Source organism: Dama dama, chromosome 10, assembly GCF_033118175.1.
Source record: "Dama dama isolate Ldn47 chromosome 10, ASM3311817v1, whole genome shotgun sequence".
NCBI classification, from domain to species: Eukaryota; Metazoa; Chordata; class Mammalia; order Artiodactyla; family Cervidae; genus Dama; species Dama dama.
The window spans coordinates 27,985,694-28,006,281 of NC_083690.1; the positions used below are offsets into that span (position 1 = coordinate 27,985,694).

Below are 20,588 nucleotides of genomic sequence, written 5' to 3' on the forward strand. Positions count from 1 at the left end.
ATAGATGATTTTTTACCACTGTGCCACCTGGGAAGTCCATATGGTATCTTTACACGAATATATTTTTAAAAGGTGCCACCCCAACCCCCAAGATAAATCATCTTGTTCAAGGCCAAAAATCAAGTCAGTAGTAAACAAAAGTTCTCCTACTTTCAGTCTCCCAATCTGATGTCAGTTTCTTTCCTGGTCCCTTAGACTTTGATCCCAGCCTGAACAGGAAGGAGGCCTGGGGACAGTGCTTATCCTGCTCTGGGTGTGAGTATGGCCAGTGAGGGTCCTTGGTCAAACTGGTGCCCTCTTTCTGCAGCCATTACAGCCTGGTCCCTGCTGTTGCCATGTGCCCCCCTTGTTCTGCTATGGAGAATGGACGTGAGGTCCCTGACACTAAGGTGATACCTACTACTTCTGCTTCAGGTGCTACCACATAGGCTGGAGGGGGTCTGAACACCAGACACTTCCTAAGGCTGCCACCTTGGTGGCCCCCAAGTCTACAGGTGCCAGTGTGGAAAGGAGGATCTGGTTCACTGTGACCTTTGGCTTTGTCTTATAATTGTGAAAGGCCCTAGTAGTTGGAATTTGTAGTTCAGAATCAGTTCCTGAGGATCCTTCTAGAAATACTCTATAGCTTGCATTTGAGCACTTAAGAGTAATTTGGCCTAAATGGGAGGATTCTAACCACACTGCTTTGCACTTTTTTTTTTTTTTTTTTGCACTTTTTCATTTAACATTTTTTGGGAGATTATTCAATGACATAGATTGATAAGCCTAATTTTTTTTTGAAAACTGTTGCATAATATATTTTACAGTGGCTTTTAGTCCTTTGTAATGGACACAGAGGGTGTTCCCAGTCATCACACATTTTGCTGCACTGAACAATGTTTCATTTTCAGTTTTGTCACAGAATTGGAAAAAGAAACTTGTGGTGTAAATTCTTTGAGGTGTATTTGCTGAGTCGAAAAGTGTGTGCATTTTTTTTTTTTTTGGCTGTGCTGCATGGCTTGTGGGATCTTAGTTCTCTAGTCAGGGATCAAACCCATGCCCTCTGCATTGGAAGTGAGGGGTCTTAACCACTGGACCAACAGGGAAGTCCTTTTACTTTTTAAAAAATGTGTTTGCTTGCTTCTTTTTTCCTCTTCCAGTTTTACTGAGATATGACATACTGTGTTTAATGTGTACAGCATAATGATCACGTACATCACAAGGCATTTAACTTTTGATAAACATCAAATTGTCTTTCCAAGAGGTTGTACCAATTTACACTGTAGGGCCTCATTTTTGTTTTTCCATTTTTGGTCTTTGAAAAATTACTTTAGTGTCAAATACATCACCTCCACTGTTTTTAAAAATATATATTGCACAGGAATTTAGGATTTTCAAGTTCTGTTAAAAATATCCTTTTGAATGGCAATGAACTTAAAGATTAAACTGAGAATCAACAGCTTTTAATAGTATCTTTCCATTCAGGTACATGGTTATGTCTTCATTCAGTTAGGTCTTATATCCTTCAGGATAGAGACACCATTTTCTTCATGTAGGATTGGTATGTTTTTTGTGTGAGCTTTATTCCTTTGTAGTTTATGGGTTTTGTTGTTATTGAAAATGGGACTCCAAGTATATTTTCTAGTCTGTTATTGTAATTTACAGGAAATATAATAACTTTGGCCTTGGTTTATTATCTGTAAAAAGACAGAAGTAGAACTCTCAGTAAAAGGTTAAATAAGTATGGGCTAAAGAAAGCTAAACAGATTTGTTCATTGCAGGATTTATCAATGACTTTAATATACTTTGATCACCAGGAATTCCCAAGAAGGTACAGGAATTCCCGGTACTTACTTGACCATGGAACCCTTCATCACAAGATATTCTGAAAACATATTTAGAGAAAACAATGCACCCAAAGACCCTTCTAATTTCTAACTTGTCAGTCCAGGGATCTCCACTAAACCTTATCAGGTGCCCAAACTCCTTTGTTACTTACCCCCAACCAGAACACAGAAGACAACCCAGTGTCAAGTGAATGCTTTAATGAGTGGTGCTCAGAGGGAGCCAGGTCTCCCACCAACTGCTACCAGCCACCACTGTCCCCAGCTTTGTCAGGAAGATGAGCTAGCTGCCTGGGTGCAGAGATGGATCTGAAGTCTAAGAGTGAGCTGGGGCAAAGGGGGGTTCGGGAAGCACCTCATAGGGGCAGGGTTCCCAGGAGTGTGGCAGAGGGGACCTGGACCTCAGGCTGGTCCCTCTTCAGGCATTCCTAGCAAAGCCACGAGGGGCTCGAGGGGCGTGGGGGCGCCAATGGGCACAGGGTGGGTGCGTTCGTGCTTGCGCAGGTCGCTGGCACTCAAGAAGGCCTTGGGGCAGTGGGGGCAGGTGTAGGGGCGCACAGAGCTGTGGGTGCGACTGTGCTTGCGCAGCCCAGCCCGGTCTGAGAAGCTCTTGCCGCACTGGGTGCAGGGGAAGGGCCGGAGCTCTGGGTGGGAACGCTCATGCCGTCGCAGCAATGTCAGCGTGGAGAACGTCTCCTTGCACTCCCGGCACACAAACTGGGGTGGTTTCTCATCCACCTCCTCACCCCCCACCTCACCTGCCGCCCCCAAGGGACCAGGAGCCTCCCCAACCCCTGCATCTTGGCACTCCACGTGCTCGACCGTCATGCCCACCACTTGCCACTGGGTAGCCATCACACCACCCGATTCCGGGGGCAGCCCCAGCAGCCCAGCTGGAGGGTCTCCGAGCGCCGCCCCTGATGCCGGGGCGGCGGAGCCCTCGCCAGCCATGCTGACCGGCAGTGCCAGCCCCACCACCAGCTCCTGTGGCGGGGGAGCCCCTGTGGCCTCGCTGCTTCTATGGGTCCGTTCGTGCTTCCTCAGGCTGGACGAGACCACGAAGGACTTTCCGCAGGCATTGCAGTGGAAGGGGCGCTCACCCGAGTGCACCCGGCTGTGCTTAGTAAGGCTGGCTCGCTCGGCGAAGGCTCGCCCGCACTCCTCGCAGCGGAATGGCCGCTGGCCCGAGTGCACCAGCGCGTGCCGCTTGAGGTCCCAGGACGCCACGAATGTCTTGTCACACTGCAGGCACTTGAACGGCCGGTCGCCCGTGTGCACCCGCCGATGCATGGCCAGGTCGGCCGGCTGCCGAAAGTCCTTGCCGCACTTCTCGCAGCGGTAGGGCTTCACGCCCTCGTGTGCCCGCTGGTGGCGCCGGAAGCTTGAGGGGTCGGAGAACATGCGGCCACAGCGCGGGCAGAGGAAGGGCTTCTCGCCCGAGTGTGTGCGCTCGTGGCTCTGGTAGGAACTGAGCTGCGTAAAGCCCTTGCCACAGGCTGGACAGCGGTAGGGCTTCTGCGCCGCGTGGATGCGCTGGTGGCAAGTGAGCGAGGAAGAGCGGGAGAAGCTCTTCCCGCACTCTGAGCAGAGGAAGGGGCGCTCGCCGGTGTGGGACCTGTGGGAGTGCGGAGACCTGGTGTGAAGGTGGCAGCCCATTGCCTGACCCCCACTGCCTGTCTGCACTGTTAGTTAGGGCCCCCTAACCTCTCTGGGGCCTTGGTCTACGGGCCACAGCGCTGTACCCCAGAGTAAAAAGCCTTCAGGACAGGTGTAGGGTCCAGATCCATCACTGCATGACCCGGACCCGGGCCCAACTCGCACCTCTTGCACTGGACCAAAGACCCTAGAAGCAGCCCAAATTCAAGCCGCGTCCCCCTCTCTGTGTGCTAGGAACCCAGGCCAATCATATGCCAGATCCCCCTCCAGCTCCCATAGATCCTTCCGCTAGATCCCACTCACCTTCCCATTGGTTCCTTCTGCTCTCTGGCACTCAACGCCTTTACCCTATTGGTGCACTCTTCCCAACCCCTTCAGAGGTGCCCACCCAGTCCACCTCCCTCACCGTTCATGGTTGCGAAGGTCCTTGAGCTCTGCATAGGCCTTGCCACAGCGCTCGCAGCTGTAGGGTCGCAAGCCTGCGTGCGTGCGCCGGTGCTTGCGGAACACCGAGGGGTCAGCGAAGCTCTTGCCACAGTCGGCGCAGGTGTAGGGCCTCTCGCCCGTGTGACCGCGCTGGTGGATCTTTAGCTTGGAGAGCGCGCCGTAGGCCTTGGGGCAGTGCGCGCAGCGGAAGGGCAGCTCGCCAGCGTGCGAGGCCAGGTGCACACGCAGGCACACGGGTTGCATGAAGCGGCGGCCGCACTCGGGGCAAGGGAAGGGCTTCTCGCCCGTGTGGCTGCGCCCATGGCTGCGCAGCTCTGGTGCTGTTTTGTAGGCCTTGGGGCACAGTGGGCAAGCATAGGGCCGAGGCTTGGCCGCTGCACCTGACACCTTGTCCCCGCTGGCATCTTCCGCTTTGGGGTCTGTCTCTGGCTTCAGCTTTGCCTCGGCCATCTCCTCAGTGCAGTCTGCAGGCCCATGCGTGGCAGCATGGCGTGCTGCCCGGGGTGCATTTGGAAATGTCTTGGTACAGGACAGGCACTTATAACGGCGGCCAGAGCGCTTGTAGCCGGGGGCTGGGGACCGGTCTTCCGGAGACTCTACCTCCATGGCCTCGATGGGCGGATCTTCTCTGCAAGAGAATCAAAGTTAGGAGCCACACCCCTTTCCGATTTCTCCAAGGACTCTCTCCTCACCAAAGACCTCGGAGGCCTCAGAAGGAACTCTTAAGTTATCTGCATGTCCCACCCGGGTGCATGTCCTGTCTGTGCTCCTGTTGCCCCTCTGGTCCGTTCACTGATGAAAGGAGCTGGACTAGGTGACCTCAGAGGAGCCGACAGGGGAGGCTGGGATCATCCAAATGTTCACTGGCACTTCTCTCCCCAGCCTTTGGGCTTCTCCAAGCCCTGTGGCATTCCCAGAAGGCCCAGGCTCGGTCCATCTCACCATCTTCATGTTCTTAACCTCAGCGTCCAAGACCTGTGCCAGGCTGCAGGCACGGAGGCTACCCAGATGTGAGTCTGGCCTGAAGGTCTCTAAGTGCTCAGGAAAGACAGACATGGGTCCAGAGGAGGGCAGAGCCAGCAGGCTAAATGTGGTGACTGGCATCATCTGTCTGGAAGGGTAGGTCCGCAGCATGTGTATCTTGTCTTTCCCTTCTGGTTGGTTAGCTGTCAGAGGCAGCAACTGTTCACACAGAATTCTGGCCTCGCACAGCTGTAAGATACTCCACCCCAGATAGGAATCCTGGTCCACCCTCTGTTCTGGAATGGCCCTTTGGTTCTTGCTCCCATAACTCTGGTAATGGGGAGTTCAGTCACTCTCCAAGCGGCTTGAGCCATTGCTAGCAGAACTTAGAAGCCTCTGTCTCCTACTCAATGTATCTACTCTGGCCTGGCCTCCTGGGACACCCGGCTGTAGCCATGGCCCCTTCTTTTTCCATTCAGAGTCCAGACACCCTCCACCCAGCTGCTCCTGGGGATCATGGCTGGGAGGAAATAGGATTAATGGCTACATTAGTCTTAACACCAGCTCATCCTCCCTGGGGGATGAAGGGAAGAGGATTATAGCAGATCCACTTAAGGAGTGCTTGCAGCAGCTGCTGGGGGCAGCCAGGGATGGGGGGCAAGGACAATACTATGGAGAGGGGAGGGGAGCCAGGTGTGCCCAGAAGGTGGACTGGGAGGTGAGAGGTCAGGATTCTCCTTTCTGGGCCTGTTTCCTCATCTGTATACCTCAGGGATTGGTGGCTTTAATTTATGACCCGGGGAGGATACAGGAGTCTCTGAGGGCGAGTGGCAAGGCGTGCATCTTTAGAATCAGCATCCTTCTGCCTAGTGGCCCTGCCTCGGTTCCTGTCCCCTACCTACACAGTCTAGTGTGCACAGGCAGCTGGAGTCTTCTCCCTAAGGTGCCATGTAATGCTTGGTCCCCTACTCAGGAACTTCCCATGGCTTCCATCACATCACACAAGTTCCCAGATCCTTCCTGGCTGTTACGGATCTCACCAATCCTTCCTTTTGGAGCCTTACTTCCCAAAGGAAGCTCATCCTGCATCTCCCTTTGGTTTTTTGACCCCCATCCTACACAGCTCTGTTCCACCCCCAGCTTGGTTTTGGTACTTTTCCGACTAAATCCTAGGACTGGAGGGTGAGTTAAGGGCTTAAGGCCCCACCTTCCCCAGGGCTGAATTCCACCTACAGTTTCCAAGGGATCTGCTTATCCCTGGATGACGCTCTCACAACCTCCCTTCCAGATCATCTCTGGACAGTCTGACAGTCTCCTTAATAAAAATAAGAGCTCATATGTACAGAGTGCCTGCTAAATAACAGACAATATCCTAAGCTCTTTACATGCATTAACTCACTTGAACTTCACATGGGTACCAGGAGATAAGTTCTTATCATTAACCTTCTTTCTCAGATAAGGGATTGAGGCCCAGAGAAACAAGGTAGCTTTGTGGTTAAGTGCAGTCTCTGAAGTCAAACTGCCTGGCTTTGAATCTTAGCTTGCTCGCTTCCTAGCTGTACATTGACCCCGAGAAATGTACTTCCTGCTCCAGGACCTCGATTTTTCTCATCTGAAAAAAGGGAGGTAATAACAGGACTTACTTCTCAGGGTTGGGCAGGGCTGAATGAGATAATAATTACTGCCCTCAATTACTGAATCTTATCAGAGCCAGACACTTTGCTGCATGTAATACCTTTTTCTCTCATAGCTTTCTGAGATCAGGATTATTTATTCTCATTTTATAGATGAATAAACTGAGGTTCTAGACTTCCCTGTGGTCCAGTGGTTAAGAATCCACCTGCCAATGCAGGGCACATGAGTTCGATCCCCAGCCTGGGAAGATCCCACATGCTCAGATCAGCTAAGCCTGTGTGCCACAGCTATTGAGCTTGTGCCCCACAAGAAGAGAAGCCACCTCAATGAGAAGCCTGAGCACCGCAACTAGAGAGTAGCCCCCAGTTGCCACAACTGGAGAAAGCCAGTGCACAGCCACAAAGACCCAGCACAGCCAAAAATAATAAATAAATAAAATTTATTAAAAACAAAACTGAGGTTCCAAGAAGGTTAGTGATTAACCCATGATCACATAGCTAATAACTCATGCAGCAGACTTGAAATCCAGGTGTTTAATTTGCCTTGGGTTGTTGGGCCCTCCCAGACTTTGCTGCTTGGGCTAGCCCCGTGGGGACCAGAACTCTTGAGCTCAGGTTACACCTTGGTCTTTTCACATCCCTGTAGAATTGCCTGGAGACCAGAGCCAGCCCCCATTATGTTTCTGTCTCCCTCTCAGAGGGCTGGACCCGGGGGTTCTGAGCTTTGAGCCTCAACCTCCCCCTCTGAGCCAGAAAGCAGATAGCTGGAGGGGTAAACCTGTCCTAAAGCACTTCCCAGGGAAAACGGGAGGGGAGCACCAGGCTGGTCCCAGAAGATATCAGCTCCAGCAGCAGTGGAGGGCCAGGTAGCCTAGGCCCTGTCTGAAACCCCACTATCAGCTCCTCACTTCCCTGTTGACAGAGGACTCTTCCACCCACCACTCCTTACAGTGATGACTCTATGAGCTCTCGGCATGAGAATAATCATCCAGGGACCATGGGGTAGGATTCATAAACCTATTCTAAACATGTTTTCTGGGTCATCCCAACCAACATTTAACATTTAAGAACCAAAGACACATCCATGGATCTTCAGAAGCTTCCAGGAGAGAGGCATTTTTAACTTTTTTTTTTTCTTCAGATGTGGAGATTAAGGCCTCCATAAGCGAAAAAACTTACCCAAGGACACATAGCTAGTCAAGGGGCCCAGACTCAAACACAAATCTGCAAGTCCCTGCGCTGGGCTCTTTCTCTACTGTTCTTCGCACCTGATTCGAAGAGCTGACTCATTTGAAAAGACCCTGATGCTGGGAAAGATCGAAGTCAGGAGGAGAAGGGGACGACAGAGGATGAGATGGTGGGATGGCATCACCAACTCAATGGACATGAGTCTGAGTAAACTCCGGGAGTTGGTGATGGACAGGGAGGCCTGGTGGGCTGCAGTCCATGGGGTCGCAAAGTCAGACACGACTGAGCAACTGAACTGAACTGGGCTGGGCTCTTTCTCTACTGTTCTTCATTTACTTAAGGTTTATTAGCCAAACCATGAGACCTTCCAGGGCTCCCAAGACAAAGACCATGGCCAGCAAGGCCCTGAACTACCTAACTCCTGCCTATCCCATCTCCCACTCTCCTCTCCTTGGCTCACTAGGCTCCACCCACACAGGTTCCCCCCTTTCCACCCTCAAAGACCTAAATTCCTTCCAATCTCAGGGATTTCACACTAACCGTGTCCACTGCTAGAAACACTATTCCCCAAGGATCTTTGTGTAGCTATCTCTTTGATTCCATTTGGGTCTCAGCTCCCTGTCACCTCCTTAAAGAGGGTTTTCCTGACACTTAAAAAATTTTTTTTTAAGTTTACTTGGCTGCACCAGGTATTGTATGTGGCATGCAGGATCTTTAGTTGTGGCATTCGAACTCTTAGCTGTGGCACGTGGAATCTAGTTCCCTGACCAGGGATCGAACCTGGGTCCCCTGCATTGGGAGGACAGTCTTAGCCACTAGACCACCAGGGAAGCCCCTGACCACCTTTCTTAGTGCTATCTGCATCCCTGCTAATCACTCTTTGTTCCCCTCCTCTTTAATCTCCTTCATGTTGTCCATCTGGATAACATTTCTTGCAAATATACCAAGGGCCAGGTATCATTGTAAGCATTTTATGTGTACTACTCAAGCTAAGCTTCACGACTTTCTAGGAGTTTGTTATGAATATGTGCAGGCATGGAAGAAAGGGTCATGTGAGAACTTAGAAGGTGGTCACATATATATTCCTAGAAGGGAGGTCTCACCAGGATCTGAATCAGCCAGCACCTGATCTTGGACACCTAAACCTCCAGAACCATGAGAAATAAACTTCCATTGTGCTCCCAGTCTGCTATCATTTGTTTGTTTGTTTTGGTATAGTCAGACTTGGTAGAGTCTGTTATATAACACACTTATTATAGACTGAACAGACTATGTTAAGTAGTGTCTTCCCCATTTCCCCCATTTTACAGACAAGGATACTGAGGCACACAGAAGGGAAGTAATAAGTCATGGTCACAACCCATACTCAAAGCTAGGTGGGCTGCCTCCCAAACTTCAGCTCTCTGTCCCCTGATTATTGCTTTGCTAGCACTTACATATCTTATGGTTCAGTTGTTAATTCTCTGTCTCCAGTGCAAGCGTTTAGGCTGGCACAGAGCCAGTTACCTTTATTTTGTACTCTCTACAAATAGAACCACGCTTGGTGCCCCAAAATAAACTGAACAGATGAACCTCTGAGACAGTATCTGAACCCAGGTCTCTAGCTTCCACCTCCCCCATAACAGGAGTTTGTACTGAATTTCTTTGCCTTTCCAAGTTCACAAGGTCCAAATATCCCAGTGGATTCACTGCTCTCGTGTGGGAGCCTTATCTTTGTTTACTACTGGATTTAGGAGGGGGATGACTTCCTGCTGCCTGAAGACTCTTATTGCCAGGGATCCAGATATTTAATTCCCAGTTTAAGCTTAGAACCCTGCGGGCAGGGACAGTAAAGAGCCACTTTTTTAATGTTCTCAGACCTCCGTCTCTCCACACGTCTAAAGAAATAGTCACGAAAAGGCCTCACAGGCCATGAGGGATCCGGTGAGATGGCAGATGGGTAACTGTGAACCACGCAGAGATGAGAGCTAATCGTCTCCTAGGCATCCAATCTGGTCAGTCCACAACGTAATCCCAACTCACTTTTCCGGCCTCGCCTCTAGCGGCAGTGTGGCCCCCCCCACCCCCGCCCGACAACGACCTCAGCTCCAGCTACAATTCTCAAACTTCCCCACCTAAATACATCTCCATATGCAGTTCCCTCTGCTTTCTCCAGTGGGAAAACTCTTTTTGCATTCTTCAACTACCTGCTTCCCCAATGTCCTCAGGAAGACTTAACAGGCAGTAGAGGTAAGAGCGCCATGGCGCTCTGGGTCTCAGTTTCCTCATCAGTAAAATGGGGTCTCTAAGGTATGTGGGAGTTTTAATGGCGTTAGAGCCAAGAGCTGCGGAAACCCTGCGCTTCTTGCTCCCTGCAACTGTCTACGTGTCGGCGCTTCTGCCAGACAGACAACCCCACATGGCAGGGCCCTGGGCTGGCTCTTCTCAGGAAATGCCCTGGGAAAACGTGGCCTCGGAGAACACAGCAAAAAGGTGAACGAAGAATGACAGAACGAACAAATGAATGGACCGAAGGCCAGACCTTGGACAAAGGCCTGCAAGATGGCGTTCTCTAGGACCGCGGGAGGGGCGGCCAGGACCTCGACCGGGGCGGGGGGGCTGCCAGCGCCAGGGACCATGCTAGGCGGGCTGCGCGCCGGGGACAAAAGCCCGCAACATGGCGGGCTCTAGGACCCTCGGGTCCGCACGGCACTACGCGGGCAGCCGTGCCGCCTAAGCCCAGGCGTCTGCCGCTGCCGGCCCGCCGGGACAGCCGGCGGGTTCTAGGACCCGCTGGGCCTGGAGCCCGCCCGCGCCCTCCCGGGGCTGCACTCCTCCCGCCCCGCCCGCACCGCTCGCGCCAGGCCAACCCCATCCGCCCTAGGCACCCAAAGGGAAACTGAGGCCTGCTCGGATTGCGTCTGCATTGGGGCTGCCCGAGGATCTCTGCATCTTCCCGCCGGCGTTTCCTACCTGAAGAGAGTTGGGCTGGTTCCGTGGCGTCAGCTGCAGCTCCTCTCACCGACAGAGCCCGGGACTCTGCCAGGGAGGGGCAGGCGCTAGGACCCAGCGGGGGGGTGGGGGGGTGGGGGGCGGGAAGAAGGGGAGGGACAGGAGGCGGGGCCGGCGAGCGGAAGTGGAAGAGAGCTTTCCCGGCAAGGGAGGAAGACAAAGTTCGCCGGAGCAGCCCCAAGAGAAGGTGGAGGAGAAACACCTTGCAAGGGGTCTCTCTGGGCGCTAATGACAAGGGATACGGGAATAGGTTTACGGGATGCACCGACTATTGCTAGCGTGGCGCTAGATCACCGTGAACTAGAAGGTGGGAGGACAAAAAGGCCATGTCCAAGATTTGTAGTACTTAAATCTGCCTATATCCCACATTTGCCTTAATAGAAAGCAGTAAGTGACGCTCCCTCCATCTGGCTTGAGAAGTTTTTCAGGGAACCCCACAATAAGTGTCGCCCAAGTACTGAGGCCAGGGCTGCAGAAGGCTTTTTCCCCCTCTTCTGCGCTCAGTCAATTTGCACCGGAACGATTTTAGCGGATCTTCCCGGAAGTGTGGCTAAGGTTAGTGCAGAACAACGAGCTCTTTGACCTACGTGGGCGGGGTCGGAGTTGCGCGTTTGTTGCTTCTCTCCTAGCACCGGAAATGTGTCTGTGTATAACCGCTGCTTGGAGGCGGGACAGAAGCATTTTTAAGGCGGAAGTTTCGCGGGGAAGATTTTGAGGCTAGGACACTTCCTGTTTCCTAGTAACAATAGGAAGTGTCCGCGGAGCTGGGCGATAGACGGCTGGTTTGTGCCAGCTGCGCCCTTTTTCCTCTACCTCTCTCCTTTTCCCCCTCTCCTTTCCCTCTTTCCCTCCTCTTCCACTTCCTTGAGCCTTTGCAGAGTGTGCGTGTGTGGGAGGGCGAGAGCCCCCGCACAACCACCCTTTGGGGCGCGCGGCTGCAGTTAGGGTGAGGGTCCCATTGCGCAGGCGCACTCCCGTTCGCGGTCCCCAACGGACGCACCCGCGGCGGGAACGAGAAGGGGCCACCGGTGTGAGGTAGGGGTCCTAAGAGAAAACTGGCTGAGGAGATGAATGAAGCGAGAGGACCTCTTTGGTAGTTGATTCGGAGAGGAGACTCTTGAGCGAAGGGGCTTTGTGAGAAGTGAGAATTCTGGGAGCAGGTTCAGCAAGGAGGTTTAAAGTCGGAGATAGGAGTTGTATTGGGGCCCCCAGGCGGGTAAGAGTCCGAGTCAAGAGAAGGCCAAGGTGATGTAGGAGGCATGGGGGCCTGCTATGGAGTAAGGGCTTTGGAAGGAAGATTGAGTGAATGGGCTTCCTCGTGTGTCAACTGGAATAATAGAGGCAGTGCAATGAGTTGTGAGAACTAGGTGACACAATGAATTTTCTTTATTTAGCACAGGGCCTAGCACATGGTAATGCTTAGGTAGCACGGGTGGCTGTTGTCATCAATATTAGGAGAGAAGGTAGAGGGAAAAATGAGAAGAGATGGAGGGAGAAAAGTGATGAATAATGGGAAAGAAAAAGGTAAGGGGCGAAGTACCAGAAAGGAGATGGAATTTCCAAGAAGGAAGATGGTTTGGAATCCGGGGAACCCAAGAGAGTCTTTCAGAAAGGAGATTTTGTGACCCTGAAAGGAATAGGGCAGAAGGGGGAACAAATCAGCCCTTTTCCCTGTAGGAGGCCTCTAACCTCACCTCTCAGGTCCTAGGCTGTCTATTGGAGAAAGGCTGCTTTTTCAGTGCGTCTCTATGAGAGTTGCTTAGTTTTGTCCGACTTTGTGACTCCATGGACGGTAGCCAACCATGCTTCTCTGCATGGGATTCTTCAGGCAGGAATACTGGAGTGGGTTGCCATTCTTTCCTCCAGGGATCTTCCTGACCTAGGAATCGAACCTGGGTCTCCTGCATTGCAGGCAGATTCTTTACTGTCTGAGCCACCAGGGAAGCCCCTTTCAGTGCCTCTAAGCTACTCTAGCTGAGGAGTGAAAGATGGAGGATTGGACTTATCTTATTGAAGGTCCTAGGAGAGGTACAAGTTTCCTTTTAAGATGTCACGTAAGATAGGTTGTTTGTTTCAAAATTATAGAGAGCAGAGGGTTAGGGACAGTAAGATTTTTGGGACTTGATCTGAAGACAGGATAGTATGTTTGTGATTAGAGATGGGATGCAATCCTTTAGATGTTAGTTTCCTTATATGTACTTCTAGACATGACTTAGGCCTAGGAGAGTTTCCATATTTGGGGAGCCTGTATTCAGAGAAATTTTAAATGGTATTTCCAGAATAGATCTAGTAGAGAGCAGGTCCCTGGCCATTGCTACTTGGGGGTAACTGTGACCTCTGGTGAACTTGTTGCTCATAAAATCAAGAGGCAAAGTTAATTCAAGCCTTCCTTCTGACCACTGCCCCCTTTTCTTAGGCCTTGGACCCTCCATCAGAGGAAGATGCTGCTGCCATTTGCCTGCTCTTCCTGAACCTCCAGGTTTCTGCCACACTGCCCCATGGAGGACACGCCCACCTCACTCAGCTGCTCTGACTGTCAGCGCCACTTTCCTAGCCTCCCAGAACTGTTACGGCACCGAGAACTGCTCCATCCATCTTCCAGCCAGGGCAGCGAGGCCGACAGCATCCCTCGGCCCTACCGCTGTCAGCAGTGTGGGCGGGGCTATCGTCACCCAGGGAGCCTGGTCAATCACCGCAGGACCCACGAGACTGGCCTTTTCCCCTGTACCACCTGTGGCAAGGACTTCACCAACCCTATGGCGCTCAAGAGCCACATGAGGACTCATGCTCCTGAAGGCCGTCGGAGGCGCAGGCCTCCCCGCCCCAAGGAAGCCACTCCACGTCTCCAGGGGGAGACAGTGTCCACTGACTCCTGGGCCCAGAGGCTTGACCCTGGGGAAGGCTGGGAAAATCAGAAAAAACATATTGAAGAGACATCTGGTTGTGAGTCTGGGCCAGACCCTAGGGCAGCTCTGGGCACATGGGAAGATCTACCCACCAGACAAAGAGAAGGCTGGGAGAATCAGCCTGACCCTGAGGAGGGTGTAGAGGGCTGGGGTCCCACCACCAACTCTGCCAGAGACACTCCACTCCCCACCCCAGCCAGCAGTCTCCTTAGCAATTTGGAACAATATCTGGCTGAATCAGTAGTGAATTTTACCGGGGGCCAGGAGCCCACCCAGTCGGCTCCTGCTGAGGAGGAGCGGCGGTACAAGTGCAGTCAGTGTGGTAAGACGTACAAGCATGCTGGGAGCCTTACCAACCACCGCCAGAGCCACACCCTGGGCGTCTACCCTTGTGCCATCTGCTTCAAGGAGTTCTCTAATCTCATGGCTTTGAAGAATCACTCCAGACTCCATGCCCAGTATCGGCCTTACCAGTGTCCCCACTGCCCCCGTGCCTTCCGGCTCCCCCGAGAGCTGCTGGAACACCAGCAGTCCCATGAGGGTGAAAGTCAGGAGCAGCCGTGGGAAGAGAAAGGGATGCCCACCACCAATGGACACACAGATGAGAGCAGCCAGGACCAGCTCCCTGGGACACAGATGCTGAATGGCTCAGGGGAGCTGAGCACATCTGGGGAGCTGGAAGACATCGGCCTGGAGGAGTACCGGCCTTTCCGCTGTGGAGACTGTGGCCGTACCTACCGCCATGCTGGGAGCCTCATCAACCATCGCAAGAGCCACCAGACAGGTGTCTACCCCTGCTCCATCTGTTCGAAGCAGCTGTTCAATGCAGCTGCCCTCAAAAACCATGTGCGGGCTCATCACAGGCCCCGGCAAGGAGCTGGAGAGGATGGGCAGCCATCAGTGCTGCCAGCTCCCCTGCCTCTGGCTGAGTCCACCCGCAAAGAAGCAGAGGCCCCCACCACCACCTTAGACCACCGCCCCTATAAATGCAATGAGTGTGGTCGGGCTTACCGGCACCGGGGGAGCCTAGTGAACCACCGCCACAGCCATCGGACAGGAGAGTATCAGTGCTCTCTCTGTCCCCGCAAGTACCCCAACCTCATGGCCCTGCGCAACCACGTGCGGGTACACTGCAAGGCGGCTCGCCGCAGCACGGGCCCAGGGGCTGAGGGTCCCCCCAGCCACCTCAAGGTGGAGGTCCCACCTGACCCAGTGGGGCCAGAGACAACTCTACTTTGCGATCAAGGGCCTGGGTGCAAACATGAAGAGGGGGCCCCTGCTGTCCCCCCAGCAGCAGATCGGACCGCACCACAGATATGTAGCATGTGTGGGATGCTCTTTGAAGACTCTGAGAGCCTTGAACATCACAGCCGGACCCACGGGGAAGGGGCACAGAGCAGGACCGAGGCCAGAGAGTCGCCTCCTCGGGTATTTGCTTGCCGAGACTGTGGCAAGAGCTATCGCCACTCAGGCAGCCTTATCAACCACCGGCAGACCCACCAAACGGGAGACTTCAGTTGTGGGGCCTGTGCCAAACATTTCCACACCATGGCTGCCATGAAGAACCACTTGCGTCGCCACAGTCGACGACGGAGCAGGCGGCACCGGAGGCGGGCTGGCAGTGCCGGCGGTGGGGGAGAAGCCAAACCCCCATCAGATGGGAACTGGGCCCCGGAGCCAGTGGACAGTGTGGGCCTGGGCTGTCCCCGAGACTCTTCCAGGGCAAGTCCGAGTGGAGCCAAAGGCAACATGGAAAGCAGTGGGGGCTGTTTGCAGGCTGCAGCCGAAAGGGACAACTGTGGGCTTGAGAGGAATGAGGCCTGTTTCCAGGGTGATAAAGAGAGCCGAGGTGCCGAGGAAGGACTGGAAAGGATGGAGGCCTGTTTCCTTGACAACGTGGACATCCCAGGCACTGAGGAAAGCAGTGGAACTCGCTTCTGCGATGGCCTCCCTGGGGTGAAGGAAGACCAGAAACCAGCCCCTGGCCAGCCCAGCTCCCCTTCCCGCTCTGCCAGCTCTGCGGGCTGGCCGGCTGAAGTCTCCCACACGTGTTCTGACTGTGGACATTCTTTCCCCCATGCCACCGGCCTGCTGAGCCACCGGCCCTGCCACCCACCGGGCATCTATCAGTGCTCCCTCTGCCCAAAGGAATTTGACTCCCTGCCTGCCCTTCGCAGCCACTTCCAGAACCACGGGCCCGGGGAGGCCGTCTCAACCCAGCCTTTCCTCTGTTGCCTCTGTGGCATGATCTTCCCTGGGCGGGCTGGCTACAGGCTTCACCGGCGCCAGGCTCATGACTCTGGCGTGACTGAGGGCTCGGAAGAGGAGGGGGAGGAGGAAGGAGCTGCAGGGGCAATCTCCACCCACAGCCCCCCACTGCAGCTCTCAGAAGCTGAGCTGCTGAATCAGCTGCAGCGGGAGGTGGAAGCGCTGGACGGAGCTGGGTATGGCCATATTTGTGGCTGCTGCGGTCAGACCTACGATGACCTGGGGAGCCTGGAGCGTCACCACCAAAGCCGGAATTCCGGGAACGCCACTGATGAGGTTCCCAGTCTCATGCATCACCCAGCAGAGTCAGGTGATGCCACGGTGGTGGTGGCAGATGGTGTCTTTGAGGGCACGGTGACCTCTCTCCCTGCAGAGGGTGGGGACACAAAGCCAGGTGAGGGTGTAGGTGACACGCTTGCTGACAGCCTTTGCCGGCAGGGTGAGGAAAGTTCTCTGGAGACCCAGCCCCGTCCCTTCCGCTGCAACCAGTGTGGCAAGACCTATCGGCATGGGGGCAGCCTGGTGAACCACCGCAAGATCCACCAGACTGGGGAATTCGTCTGCCCTGTCTGCTCCCGCTGCTACCCCAACCTGGCTGCCTACCGCAATCACCTGCGAAACCACCCACGCTGCAAAGGCTCAGAGCCCCAGGTGGGGCCCGTCCCAGAGGCAAAAAGCAACAGTGAAGCCCAAACTCTGGCAGAGGAGGGCCTCGAGCAGGCTGAAGTGGAGAGGTTCCAGAAAGAACTTAAAGTCGAGCCCCTGGAGGAGGGGGCAAGAGTGAAAGAAGAGGCCTGGGAGGAGACGACTGTGAAGGGGGAGGAGATGGAGCCGAGGTTGGAGACGGCAGAGAAGGGCTGCCAGACAGAAGCCAGCTCTGAGCGGCCCTTCAGCTGCGAGGTGTGCGGCCGCTCCTACAAGCATGCCGGCAGCCTCATCAATCACCGGCAGAGCCACCAGACCGGCCACTTTGGCTGCCAGGCCTGCTCCAAAGGCTTCTCCAATCTCATGTCCCTCAAGAACCACCGGCGCATCCACGCCGATCCCCGGCGTTTCCGCTGTGCTGAGTGCGGGAAGGCCTTCCGCCTGCGGAAGCAGCTGGCCAGCCACCAGCGGGTCCACCTGGAGCGTGGTGGGGGTGGTGGCTCCCACAAGCTGTCCCGGGAAGATCGGCCCTTTCGCTGCGGGCAGTGCGGGCGGACCTACCGTCACGCGGGCAGCCTCCTGAACCACCGGCGCAGCCATGAGACAGGCCAGTACAGCTGTCCCACCTGCCCCAAGACCTACTCCAACCGCATGGCCCTGAGGGACCACCAGAGGCTGCACTCGGAGAGCCGGCGGCGGCGGGCTGGGCTGTCCCGGCGGGTAGCTGTACGCTGTGCCCTCTGCGGTCGGGGCTTCCCTGGCCGGGGGTCCCTGGAACGGCACCTGCGAGAGCACGAGGAAGAGACCAGAGGTGGTCAAGGAGGCCCAGACGGCACAGAGGGTGGTCAGGGGAACCTGGCTGACAACCAGGGACTGGAGGACAGATCAGGTGGTACTGAGTCGGGACCTCAGCTGGAGGATGGAGCCACAAGGCCAGCAGAGCCAAGACAGAGCCCCATCAGGGCAGTGGGTTTAGAAGCCACAGAGCCAGCATCCTGGGGCATGGGGGAAGCAGATGGGTGGCAAGGAGACCAGGGACCGGAGAATCATGATGGAGATTGGGTTCCTGGGCACCACGTACTGACCAAGCCAGAAGACGAGCCAGGGGACAATGTCCCCAGAAGTCCTTGTCCCCTTGGCAACACCCAGCCCAATGGACCTAGTCTGACTCCGGTGGACAGCTGGGACAGTGGAGACTGTGGCCCTCAGCCCCAGCCAGAGAGCCACTCCTTTTCCTGCAGCCATTGTGGCAAGATCTCCTGCCAGTCAGAGGGCCCCTTGAACCACCACAGCACCCACAAGACTGACCGTCACTATTGCCTGCTCTGCTCCAAGGAGTTCTTGAATCCTGAGGCCCCTAAGAGCCACAGCCGCAACCACATAGCTGCCCAGACCTTCTCCTGCCCTGATTGTGGCAAGGCCTTTGAGTCCCACCATGAACTCGCCAGCCACCTGCAGACTCATACCAGGGGCCTCAGTCAGGTGTCACCCCAGGTGGAGGCCAGAAGTCCCAAAGTGGGGGCTGAGGAGGAGGAGGTGGAATTCCCTGGTCAGGGGAAAGCCCCATCAGAACTCCCCGTGGCCCCAGGTGAGAGTGTGGGGAGAGCCAACGGAGGCCAGGGTGTCGCGTCCGCGGTGTCTGGGCACGAGGAGCGGCCCTTCCGCTGTGCCCAGTGTGGGCGTTCCTACCGCCATGCCGGGAGCCTGCTGAACCACCAGAAGGCTCACACGACGGGACTCTACCCCTGCTCCCTCTGTCCCAAACTTCTTCCCAACTTGCTGTCCCTTAAGAACCATGGCAGGACCCACACGGACCCCAAGCGCCATCGCTGCAGCATCTGTGGCAAGGCCTTTCGGACAGCGGCCCGGCTGGAGGGCCACGGGCGGGTCCACGCGCCCCGGGAGGGGCCCTTCTCCTGCCCCCACTGTCCCCGCCATTTCCGCCGTCGCATCAGCTTCCTGCAGCATGAGCAGCAGCACCAGGAAGAGTGGACAGTGGCCAGCTCTGGTACGGGGGCACCAACAGGCTTGGGCAGAGGGCCGAAGGGTCTTGGAGGAGGTGGGCACACAGTGGAGGGTAAACACTGGCCCCGTGGTGGGCAGGAAAGCAAGGAGTGAGAGGATCATGGGGACTCCAGGAGGCGGCCCAGGCTGGGATAGGGAGAAAGCTAGGTTGAGGATGCTGCCTTTAGAGCGGCTGAGATCTGACCACATGAGTCAGGTAAGTAGAGAGCATTGTGGGTTGGTGCAGTGCAGGGGTGGCAGGGTCAGAGCCAAGGCAGCTGCTAGGGCTCCCCTGTGTGCTAGGGCTCACAGCCTCCGGCTGTGTCAGAGCCAAAGAGAAATGGTCTTTCTCTCTGGGGAGGACTGGTAGCCAGCTACCATCTGGCTACTATAGATACCTCTGGAAACCCTTCTGATCCAGCCAGTTAAGTAATGATTTCTGGAGAAAAAGATAGTCTCAGTTCTGCTCTTTCTTAGAGTAGGCCAGGATCCCGGGAATGAGGAATGGGGCATAGGAGGCACCCCTGGACTGGACTGCTTTGTGGCTTCCATGCTGACTTGTTCTGGGAAACCAGGTCACTTGTTGGCACTCAGCACCCTGTCCCTCTTTCCCCATATCTTGTTTCTGCTCCCCCTCCTCTTTTCTTGGAAACTAGACCCTTGGCCTTTGCCCACCCATGTTGGTCCGCGTCTCTTCTTCCCTTTATTCATCCTTCTCTCTGTGCTGTGCATTTCCTTTTGGGGATCCAACCAAACCACCCTTTCCACCTGCACACCCCCGTCCCCGCCAGCACACCTTTAACTGGAGGACTGAGTCACAGATAATTGTTTCTTTGAAGCCAGGCCCAGCTGTGGCAACAACAGTCATTAGCCTCTATCTCCCGTCCTTTATCAGGGGAATCTTCATGGAAAGTCACCTCCGCCCAGACTTGTGGAGGAATGGGAGGGTCGGTTATCTCTGCAAGTCACAGGCTCACTGTCCACCTCCTCTAGGAGCCTGTAGCCCTTATCCCAAGACCCCTTCCATCTAGTGCATGGGTGTCCCTGAGAGAGTGGATGATCCCCTTGACCAGGGATCATCAGGGTAGGAGGGGACAGCGGTGAGATTCCCCTGAGAGTGCTGACAATGTGCTTTTAAAAGATTTCATGTGCTCGCTTCGGCAGCACATATACTAGAATAAAAGATTTTTTTGTGGCCCCCAAGGGAATGAGCAAGGAGCTAATTAGCCAGGTCTGGGAAAATAATTGGGAATTCGCATACAGGACTGTGGGGTATGGCCTTCGGGGTAGGGAGCAGGGTACATGCTGTGTGGGGTTTGCCCCCTCAGTCACCTCCTCTCTCTCTCCCCAGGAACCCCAAAGGCACCAGCGGCGGGCAGAGGGGACTTGTCATTGCCTCCTCCACCCACCCCCACGGCCCCACTCCTGGACCCTTCACCCCAGTGGCCTGCAGACCTCAGCTTCTCCCTCTGAAGTTCCAGTCTCCAAAGATCAGAATATGGGGCGGGGGGGTGGGTGGGTGCAGGGCGAGTTGCAGGGAAAGGCTTGATCTTGTTTTGCTCAGGAGTAGTTTGGGCGTCCCCAGCTCTTTTCTCCTCTCCTTTGAAGAGGACCCAGATCTGGCTTCTTTCCCAAGGAGGGGGTGAGATGTTCCTTCTGTCCTGTCCTTGAGGGACCTCCTTTGCCCCAGCCTTTGTCACCAGGTTCTTTCCTATGACCAGCCCCACCAAGAAACCCAGTGCCCGGCTTGGCCACGATGCTGGGCCACCCTTACCAGCCAGATTGCAACACCAGGGAGAGGCAGATTCAGAGAGCACCCCCACAGGTGGAAATGTTGCCTGTGGATGGGGAGCCTTTTACTACAATTTGTAACTTATTTTCTAAAGTCTATTTTGTAACAATTTATTTAAGTTTAAAAAAACAGGAAAATTGCTCCCCCCAAAAAAAGAAATTTTCAAAGTACTTGGCTGGTGTCATTGGATCTGAAGGGATGAAGAATAGGAAAAGCTTGGGACGCCTGTGTTGGACTGCAGAGCTGGGTGGGGGGCATCCACGGGCGACAT

General features: G+C 54.8%; 2 protein-coding genes across 7 annotated transcripts in view; one reads left to right on the forward strand and one right to left on the reverse strand.

The window, feature by feature from the left end:
• Positions 1-20,487, forward strand: part of ZNF646 (zinc finger protein 646) — a 28,542-nt gene extending 8,055 nt beyond the window's left edge. Inside the window, exons 1-3 of one of the 6 annotated variants that reach the window (XM_061153277.1) lie at positions 10,775-10,889; positions 13,119-18,529; positions 19,877-20,487. In XM_061153277.1, the coding sequence (XP_061009260.1) occupies positions 13,201-18,529; positions 19,877-19,998 (5,451 nt within the window). In that variant the 5' untranslated portion in view covers positions 10,775-10,889; positions 13,119-13,200 and the 3' untranslated portion in view covers positions 19,999-20,487. Of the gene's footprint in view, positions 1-10,774; positions 11,258-11,447; positions 11,738-11,845; positions 12,731-13,118; positions 18,530-19,876 lie in introns of those variants that run through there. The other 5 variants (XM_061153273.1, XM_061153275.1, XM_061153274.1 and 2 more) reach the window with 5 other exon arrangements.
• Positions 1,427-10,768, reverse strand: ZNF668 (zinc finger protein 668). Its single transcript, XM_061153281.1, has 3 exons — positions 10,664-10,768; positions 3,886-4,554; positions 1,427-3,438 (listed from the first exon to the last, which is right to left on the reverse strand). Exons 2-3 carry the CDS (start codon positions 4,530-4,532, stop codon positions 2,226-2,228), a joined length of 1,860 nt encoding a protein of 619 aa, XP_061009264.1. The 5' UTR covers positions 4,533-4,554; positions 10,664-10,768; the 3' UTR covers positions 1,427-2,225.
• Positions 20,488-20,588: the final 101 nt, after the last annotated feature.